Below are 9,760 nucleotides of genomic sequence, written 5' to 3'. Positions count from 1 at the left end.
TGGGGTGGGGTGGGGTGGGGTGGTGCAGGGAGCTGGGCGGATCAGGCCCAGGCCCACCGTGTATGCCCTCCAGGCACGGCGGGTGTGATGATCTCTCTGAGCCGCATCCTCACGAAGCTGCTGCTGCCGGACGAGCGCGCCAGCACTCTCATCTTCTTCCTGGTGTCGGTGGCACTGGAGCTGCTGTGCTTCCTGCTGCACCTGTTAGTGCGGCGCAGCCGCTTCGTGCTCTTCTATACCACACGGCCGCGTGACAGCCGCCGGGGCAGGCCAGGCCTGGGTAAGGGCTCTGGCTACCGCGTGCACCACGACGTCGCCGCCGGGGACGTCGACTTCGTAAGTGCGCATCACCCACCTCTGTTCCCTCGTCTGTCCCCACCGCGAGGTTGGGAAGTACCCGCGGCCCAGCCCGTCCCCTGCACCCCGGGCTGCGGCCTCCCGCTGTGGTGGAGCCAACTTCCTGCCAACTCCCTTTATTCTGTGGACTCAGCTGTGGGTTCTTAGTGGCACCCCACATCCCGTGGCCTGAGGCCCCACCCCGCCCACATCTGTGGTCCGGGACTCTGCCCAGCTGCTGTATCCCATGGCCCCTGTTCGCAGTGACACCTCACATGATGTACACTAAAGTTTCCATCCCTGGGACAGCCCACGTTGGTTCTGGGGGGGTCTCAGCCCTCCTGGCTGTGCCAGCTCACATTGGAGATTCCTCCTGCAAGCTCAGCCTGGCAGCAAACTCTCTAGGAAGCTCGCACCCTTCCTCCCTAGAGACGGGACAGCAGGAGGGAAATCAGGGCTCAGGGATAACCCTATGTTCCCTGAGGGGAAATTTCCCATATAAGTCAGAATTTCCCATATAAGTTACCACCAGCCAGCCAGGAAAGGGAGTGGTCTCCCAGGTGAGGATAGACAGGCAGAGAGGGAGGGCCAGGGGCTTGTTCTGTGGCCCCTGGTTCTGCTGCGCTTCCCTGTCACAGCACAGAGGCACTGCTCCTGTGGGGTCCCCAGCACGGACAGCCCCCGCCAGGAAGTGCCCTGCCCCACCATCCCTGGGGCAGGCAGCTGTCCTTGGGGGGCTGGGGTGCCCTCTGGTGGCAGCAGTGCTGCACAGCCCCCCAGGCTCAGGGCTGGCTGCTGTACAGTCCTGGGGACACCTGCAGGGTGAGGTTAGGAGCGCCAGACCATGCAGAGGCGGGGTGAGGGAGCCATTGGTCCTCATTCCTGAGGGTCCAGAACCAGAATGGTCATGCAGGCCTTGATCCAGTGAGTCACCTGGGCCCTCGGCTGGGGACACTGAAGTGAACGAGAAACACCATCTCCAGGGGAGCACCCAGACCCAGAGAGGGACCCAGGATGGAAAGGGACAAGCCGGGGCAGGGGTGCATCCCTCTCATGGTTAGGGATGTTCCCCGAGGGACTTTTGGGCTAAGACCCACAGGAAGGGTGTTGGGGTGGAGGGAAAAGTGTGTGTAGTGGCTCAGAGGCTGGGAGGAGCTCTGTGTGTTTGGAGGAGGGGAGAAGTAAAGGGGTCATGGGGGACAAGATGCTCTGGTTGGTTTGGTTGGAAGCTGGTAGAGGGTTCATGGGAGTGCAGCATCAGAAGTGTGAGAGCCGGGCACAGTGGCTCACACCTGCAATCCCAGCTAGAGAGGAGGCCAAGGTGGGAGGATCACTTGAGCCCAAGAGTTTGAGATTAGCCTGGGCAACATAGCAAGACCCTGTCTCTACAAAAAAGAAAACAGCAAAAAAACTGGCCTGGGTGATGGTGCATGGCTGTAGTCCCCGCTACTTGGGAGGCTGAGGTGGGAGGATTGCCTGAGCCCAGGAAGTTGAGGCTACAGTGAGCTGTGACTGCACCACTGCACTCCAGCCTGGGCAGCAGGGCAAGACTCTCTCTCTAAAACAGAAATGTGAAGTGAGAGACTTTGATAAAGTGGGAGAGGGGTGTCTGCACACAGTAGGCACCACCTGAATGTCAGCGCCAGCCCCAATGCAGCTCTTCTGATTGGGCCTGGATTCCTCTCCTGTCCTGTCCTCCACTCAAACCCCAACCCACTCCGTCCTCCCTCCAGGAGCACCCAGCCCCGGCCCTGGCCCCCAGCGGGTCCCCAAAGGACAGCCCAGCCCACGAGGTGACCGGCAGCGGTGGGGCCTACATGCGCTTTGATGTGCCGCGGCCAAGGGTCCAGCGCAGCTGGCCCACCTTCAGAGGTGAGTGCAGGGGGTCCCTCTGCAGCCCTGGCGCTGGTACCCAGGCGGGGGGATGGGAGGCAGGCAGGGGTCCCCGTGGGCGCTGCCTCTGACCCCCGCCCGCCCCCAGCCCTGTTGCTGCACCGCTACGTGGTGGCGCGGGTGATCTGGGCCGACATGCTCTCCATCGCTGTGACCTACTTCATCACGCTGTGCCTGTTCCCTGGCCTCGAGTCTGAGATCCGCCACTGCATCCTGGGCGAGTGGCTGCCCATCCTCATCATGGCTGTGTTCAACCTGTCAGACTTCGTGGGCAAGGTGGGCTGCCCGCCCTGCCCAGTGTCGGAGGATGCCACGGGGTGGAGGTGATGGGGAGGCCTTGGTCTATCCGGGAGGGGTTCTGAGTGAGGGATACATGTGGCTCCCAGGTGGAAAGGATAAGAGCCATGCAGTGGCACCATGCCGGACAGTGTTCTGTGGAGGGTGGCCCTGGCCTGATCCCACTGGGGCACTCCAGAGTGTCAGCTGCATCTCAGAGGACAGGTGTGGCACTCACCCTCTCGCCTCACAGTCACAGGTCCTCTGGGGATGAGCACAGGAGGATGCCCCAGAGGGGACTCAGAGAGGGCAGGGACCCTCAGAAATGGCTCAAAGAAATGGCTAGGTGCAGTGGCTCATGCCTGTAATTCTAGCACTTTGGGAGGCCAGAGATGGGTAGATCACTTGAGGCTAGGAGTTCCAGACCAGCCTGGCCAACATGGTGAAACCTTGTGTCTACTGAAAATACAAAAATTAACTGGGCATGGTGGTGCGTGCCTGTAATCCCAGCTACTCGGGAAGCTGAGGCAGGAGAATCGCTTAAACCCAGGAGGAGGTGGAGGGTGCAGTGAGCCAAGATCATGCCACTGCACTCCAGCCTGGGCGACAGCATGAGACTTTGTCTCAGAAAACAAGCAAACAAACAAAACACTTAGCCAGCCGTGGTGGCATGTGCCTGTAGTCCCAGCTACTCTGGAGGCTGAGGTGGGAGGATTGCTTGAGCCCAGGAGTTTGAGCCTGCAGTGAGCCACGATAGTGCCACTGCACTCCAGCGTGGGGGATAGACCGATACCCTGACTCTAAGAGAAAAGTTTTAAGTGGGATTTGGGGGATTTTAGAGGGGCAATCCGGAGAAGGGCAGGGTTGCAGGCTGAGCTGGACAGACCCAGGAGTGTTTGGGGATGGGGACGTGGCTGGAGGCTGGGTGGGGTGTGAGGGGAGTGGGGGTGGCCGGGACAGGGTGCTCACATGCCTGGCTCTCTGCAGATCCTGGCAGCCCTGCCCGTGAACTGGCGGGGCACCCACCTGCTGGCCTGCTCCTGCCTGCGTGTGGTCTTCATCCCTCTCTTCATCCTGTGCGTCTACCCCAGCGGCATGCCCGCCCTGCGCCACCCTGCCTGGCCCTGCATCTTCTCGCTGCTTATGGGCATCAGCAACGGCTACTTCGGCAGCGTGCCCATGATCCTGGCGGCAGGCAAAGTGAGCCCCAAGCAGCGGGAGCTGGCAGGTGAGGCCCGCGGGGCATGGAGGGGGGGTGGTCCTCCCAGCAGCGCAACGTCCCCCTCACGAGGAAACCCAGGGCAGACCGCAAGTAGGTGCATTTGGGTTCCGGAGGGAGGTTCAGAACAGTCAATGTCCGGGAGGCCGTAGATGTGGGGACGTTCTCAGCCATTTCATTCATTCACTCATTCATTCACTCATTCGTGTACCCCACAACTACTTGGTGAGCCCCTCCTGTGAACCAAGTGCTTTTCAAGGCACTGGGGACACAGTGGCGACAAAATGGCACTCTCCGTGCTGTAGGACTGACCGTCCAGATGTGGAGGCAGCCCAGGCTGGGTGCAGTGGCTCACACCTACAATCCCAGCACTTTGGAAGGGCAAGGCGGGCGGATCACTTGAGCCCAGGAATTAAAGACCAGCCTGGGCAGCACAGCGAGAGCCTCTCCTCTCTAAAAAGGTGTTAAAAATTAGCTGGGTATGATAGCATGCGCCTATGGTCCCAGCTACTCGGGAGGCTGAGATGAGAGGATCACTGGAGCCCAGGAGTTTGAGATTGCAGCTGTGATCACGCCACTGCACTCCAGCCTGGGTGATGGAGCAAGATCCTGTTCAGAAAAAAAAAAAAAGATCCTAGATTGGTGTAACTGGTTGAATGGCAGGAAATCATATGGGGAAAAATAAAGCAGAGAAACAGGAGTGATGGGATGGGAGAGTCAGGCTCAGGAGCCAGCAGTGTAAATGGAGCAATCTGGGAAGACCTCACTGAGGAGGTGACTTTTGAGCAAAGACCTGGAGGAAGTAGTGAGGGAGACAGCCATGTGAGGATGCAAGGGAAAGACATCCAGGCAGAGGGAATGGCATGTGCAAAGGTCCTGCGGCACTGAGGCCAGGGGCTGGAGAGGAGAAGAATGCAGTCTGATGGTTGATAAAGCATCCCTCCAGCTGCCGTGGGCATGGAGGTGAGTGAGGAGCTACTTTACCAGTCCAGGCCCTTGAGGACGGGGCCCAGACCTGGAGGAGGTCAACGTGGCACTGGGAGGTGCCGGATTCCAGGTCTTGTTTGGATGGCAGCCCACAGGACCAGCTGACGCGTTGAGAGGTAGGGTGTGAGAGAGGGAAGGGGGCTCCAGGTTTGGGGTCCACTGCTCAAGGCAAGAAGGCTGGCACTGGCCCAGACTGAGATGGGAAGGGGCCTTGCAAGGAGGGGTTGGGGTTGGGTTTGGGATTTGGTACGTTCCAGGTGCCCATCGGACATCCCAACTTGTCCCTGATAGGGAGGAAGCCAGAGGTTGGAGACTGGAGAGTTTTTTTTTTTTTTTTTTTTTTTTTTTAAGATGGAGTCTTGCTCTGTTCCCCAGGCTGGAGTGCAGTGGCACGATCTTGGCTCACTGCAACCTCTGTCTCGCAGGTTCAAGCAGTTCTCGTGCCTCAGCCTCCCGAGTAGCTGGAATTATGGATGCCCACCACCACATCTGGCTAATTTTTGTATTTTTAGTAGAGGTGAGATTTCACCACATTGGCCAGGCTGGTCTTGAACTCCTAACCTCGGGTGATCCGCCCGCCTCAGCCTCCCAGTGCTGGGATTACAGGTGTGAGCCACCATACCTGGCTGAGACTGGAGATTAAAATGGGGAGGGTTGGGGCCGGCCGCACTGGCTCAGGACTGTGATCCCAGTGTTTTGGAGGCCAAGGTAGAAATATCGCTTGGGCCCCGGAGCTTGGGACCAGCCTGGGCAGTATAGTGAGACTGAGTCTCTACAGAAAATTTTTTTACGTTAGCCGGGCGTGGTGGTATGTGCCTGTGGTCCCAGGTATTCGGGACGCTGAGGTCGGGGGATCACTTGAGCCCAGGAGGTAAAGGCTGCAGAAAGCTATGACTGTACCACTGCACTCCAGTCTGGGCAACAGAGCAAGACCTTGTCTTTAAATTTTTAAAATGGGGGTTTGGGGGACCCAGAGAAGCAGGCGAGGCCTGGTGTGCATAGCAGATGGCCTCGGGGAGAAGGAATGAGGGAGGACAGGATCCGGAGAGGGTCCTCCCACGCAGAGCGATGGGGCAGCGGATCCTGGAGGGGCGGCACGTTTCATGCGGGTGTCACCGTACCTCACACCTGAGCAGCCGTGGCCACCAGCTGGTCGCCCCGGCCCTGCTCCCCTCAGGCCAGTGTTGTCCACAGGGAACACCATGACCGTGTCCTACATGTCGGGGCTGACACTGGGGTCCGCCGTGGCCTACTGCACCTACAGCCTCACCCGCGACGCCCACGGCAGCTGCCCGCACACCTCCACCGCCAATGGCTCCATCTTCTCGGGCCTCTGACCCAGCTCTGCCCACTGCCAGGGACGCCGAGGGCCTGACCAGGGTCCCCGAGGCCTGAGGGCCCCTCCCTCGTCCCCACCTCAGTGCCTGCGGGGCCCTGAGCCTCTCCCTGTGCCAGCAGCGCCACCCTCTCTGGGTCCAGCCATCCCCAGTCCTGGCCTGAAGTTCTGCAAAGTCCTTCGAGGACCGGAACACATTTCTGTGACCCGGGGCTCTGGCCAGCACTGTGTTCTGTGTTTGGTCTCATACCTGCCTCTACCTTCCATCTGTGTCCAGCGGCCCCAGCTCCAGCCCAGCCAGCACTCTGCGGGGTCACACGCACCGTGTCCCCACTCAGGACAGCAGAAGCCCGCCACAGTGTGCGTGCCCAGTGACTGCACCCCGGCCCTCATCACCTGCTGCCACTGATGGGGGCACCACCTGGCCCAGCCTCCACCAAGGACCCCTCATGAACCCTGGAGCCCTGAGAGGAGAGGGGCAGCCCCCCACCGTGTCACCCTCCGGCCTCCCCCTTCTGTCCTCATTCTTAGAGACTGCTTCTCCCAAACAAAACGCGTTAGCCATGAAGGAGTCAGAGCCCTGGGTCCGAAGGGACCCGCCCGCAGTCTGCGTCAGCCTCTCGGGAACCACAGCAGTGGTGCCAGCCAGGCACATCAGGACCTCCTCACACACCCATGCGATGCCACAGGCCAGGGGGCTGTGCCTGACGAGGGAGCTCTCCCATTGCCTTCTTGGTCCATGACAGAAGAGGGGAGGTAAGTCTAGGGGCTGAAGTCACACACCCTGGCTGAAGTCAGCTTGACCTAGGTCTTGACCCTCATCTAGCAAGGGACCCGACAGACCCAAGGGTCCCTAGCCAGTAGGGAGGGGCTGGGGGCACTCCAGCCTGGGTCCCCCAGAACACCAGGCCCGTGTGGGTGGCACCCTGAGGTTGGGGGATTCTAAGGGTGTCCTTCCAGAGACAGCGTTTCCAGGGGGAGGACGGCCCACCCTTACAGAACCCCGGCCCTGGCTGTGACTGCCCTGTTTCACCCCTGCTGTGTCCCGTCACCCGTCTGTCCACTAACTGTACCGCACTGGCCATTAAAAGATAAAGCAGACCGCTGCACTGCCGCCTCCAAGCAGAGTTTGTGCGTGGACAGGGGCCGGGACTGCCATCTTGGGATCCCGGTGGAACTCGGGTCGCCCCGTGTAAGCCGGACCTCAGTCTTCCCATCTGCGAGGTGGGCGGGGCGGATCAGGGAGCAGGAGGGTGTCCTCATACCAGGTAGGCTTGGTTTGTGGGCAGGGCTGGGTGGTGGGGTGACAGCTGGAAGCACTTGTGGTTTGTCGCTCACCTTGACCCCCCGAGTCTTCATGAGGATCAGGGAGGATGGCTGCATACAGCCCATTTGAAGGGGAAACAAAGCGGGCACGATTTGTCCCCTACCCCTCAGGGACTACACTGTGTCCTAGGAGTCAGAGCCTCCTGGCCTCAAGCTTCAGCCCTTTTGCTGATTTGTGCAGTTTGGATGAAATCCTGCACTGTTCCATTCCTCCATTTTTTTTTTCTTTGAGACTGAGTCTTGCTCTGTTGCCTAGGCTGGAGTGCAGTGGCATGATCTTGGCTCACTGCAACCTCCGCCTCCCAGGTTCGAGCAATTCTCCTGCCTCAGCCTCCCAAGTAGCTGGGATTACAGGCGCCTGCCACCACACCTGGCTAATTTTTCTTGTAGAGACGGGGTTTCACCATGTTGGCCATGCTGGTCTCAAACTCCTGACCTCAAGTGATCCACCTGCCTCATCCTCCCAAAGTGTTGGGGGATTACAGGCGTGAGCCACTGCACCCGGCCTGTGCCTCATTTTTGTTTTTTCTTTATCAGACAGGCTCTCGCTCTGTCACCGAGGCTGGAGTGCAGTGGTGCCATCATAACTCACTGCAGCCTTCACCTCTTGGGCTCCAGTGATCCTCCCACCTCAGCCTCCCAAATAGCTATGAATACGGGCGCGTGCCACCACGCCTGGCTAGATTCTTTTTTTTTTTTTTTGAGACGGAGTCTCGCTCTGTTGCCCAGGCTGGAGTGCAGTGGCCAGATCTCAGCTCACTGCAAGCTCCGCCTTCCGGGTTTACGCCATTCTCCTGCCTCAACTTCCCCAGTAGCCGGGACTACAGGCGCCCGCCACCTCGCCCGGCTAATTTTTTTTATTTTTTAGTAGAGACGGGGTTTCACCGGGTTAGCCAGGATGGTCTCGATCTCCTGACCTCGTGATCCGCCCGTCTCGGCCTCCCAAAGTGCTGGGATTATAGGCTTGAGCCACCGCGCCCTGCCTAGATTCTTTTATTTTGTGTAGAGATGGGGTCTTGCTGTTGCCCAGACTGGTCGCAAAGTCTGGGCCTCAAGTGTTCCTCCTGCCTTGGTCTCCCACAGTGCCAGGATTACAGGTGTGAGCCACTGCACCTAGCCTGTTCTGTCCTTAGTTTCCCCAAGCAGTGGGGCTGGTCCAGGTTTTGATGTGGGTCCCTTAAAGGCAGGCAGAAGGGCCACCTGTGCTCCGGGTCTGCAGCCTCCAGGATACAGGGCGGACATCCTCCCTGGGGTCCAGGTGGGCGGCCACTTGGGCCAAGACTGCACCAGGTGACACCAGAGCGTTTCCCATAGTCCACGCCGGGCCCTTCCCTTGCCTGAGGCCAGCTGGCTGCCCTCCCTGGGTTACCCTCTTGCAAAGCCCCAAATGTCCTCTGCAGACCACCCACACTAACCAGGTCAGTCGCTGGGCAGCCAGACCCCCACCTATAGCTTCCCTAGGCCCCAGTGCAGAGGCTGTCCACCCCCATCTAGGTGAGGGCTTGGGGCCACTCTTACCATTAGTATCATTTTCTTCAGTTGTGATAGGCATGGCTGGGAATGTGCAGCTTTGCTATTTTTGTGGGGAGGGGTAGAGTTTCGCTTTTGTTGCCCAGGCTGGAATGCAGTGGCTCGATTTCAGCTCACTGCAATCTCTGCCTCCCGGGTTCCAGCGATTCTCCTGCCTCAGCCTCCCGAGTAGCTGGGACTACAAGCATGTGCCACCATGCACGGCTAATTGTGTGTTTTTAGTAGAGATGGGGTTTCTCCATGTTCGTCAGGCTGGTCTCGAACTCCCGACCTCAGGTGATCCACCCATTTCAGCCTCCCAAAGTGCTGGGATTACAGGCGTGAGTCACCATGCTTGGGAATTGTTTTTTTGAGATGGAGTCTTAATTTGTTGCCCAGGCTGGAGTGCAGTGGCACGATCTCAGCTCACTGTAACCTCTGCTACGGGTTCAAGCAATTCTCCTACCTCAGCCTCCCAAGTAGCTGGGATTACAGGCGCGCACCACCACACCCGGCTAATTTTTTTGTATTTTTAGTAGAGATGGGGTTTCACCATATTGGCCAGGCTGGTCTCGAACTCCTGACCTCAAATGATCTGCCTACCTCAGCCTCCCAAAGTGCTGGGATTACAGGCGTGAGCCACCACGCCCAGCCAACTTAACTTCTAATTTTTTCTCATGCAAATTTGCTCAAAAAAACATTTTATTTTTTGAGACCATCTCTCTCTGTCACCCCCAGGCCAGAGTGCAGTGGTGCAATCTCAGCTCACTGCAACCTCTGCCTCCCAGGTTTCAGTGATTCTCCCACCTCAGCCTCCCGAGTAGCTGGGATTACAGGTGTGCGCCACCACACCCGGCTAATTTTTGAATTTTTAGTAG

The 9,760-nt window shown here is 58.8% G+C and overlaps 1 protein-coding gene across 2 annotated transcripts in view; it reads left to right on the top strand.

The window, feature by feature from the left end:
- Positions 1 to 7,165, top strand: part of SLC29A4 (solute carrier family 29 (equilibrative nucleoside transporter), member 4) — a 31,954-nt gene extending 24,789 nt beyond the window's left edge. For both annotated transcript variants that reach the window (XM_011961683.1, XM_011961684.1), the window contains 5 exons: positions 74 to 336; positions 2,070 to 2,208; positions 2,318 to 2,505; positions 3,493 to 3,733; positions 5,906 to 7,165. In XM_011961683.1, the coding sequence (XP_011817073.1) occupies positions 74 to 336; positions 2,070 to 2,208; positions 2,318 to 2,505; positions 3,493 to 3,733; positions 5,906 to 6,048 (974 nt within the window). In that variant the 3' untranslated portion in view covers positions 6,049 to 7,165. The remainder of the gene's footprint in view (positions 1 to 73; positions 337 to 2,069; positions 2,209 to 2,317; positions 2,506 to 3,492; positions 3,734 to 5,905) is intronic.
- Positions 7,166 to 9,760: the final 2,595 nt, after the last annotated feature.

This window comes from Colobus angolensis, unplaced genomic scaffold (assembly GCF_000951035.1).
Source record: "Colobus angolensis palliatus isolate OR3802 unplaced genomic scaffold, Cang.pa_1.0 Scaffold563, whole genome shotgun sequence".
NCBI classification, from domain to species: domain Eukaryota; kingdom Metazoa; phylum Chordata; class Mammalia; order Primates; family Cercopithecidae; genus Colobus; species Colobus angolensis.
This window is presented reverse-complemented; position numbering and strand designations above follow the sequence as displayed.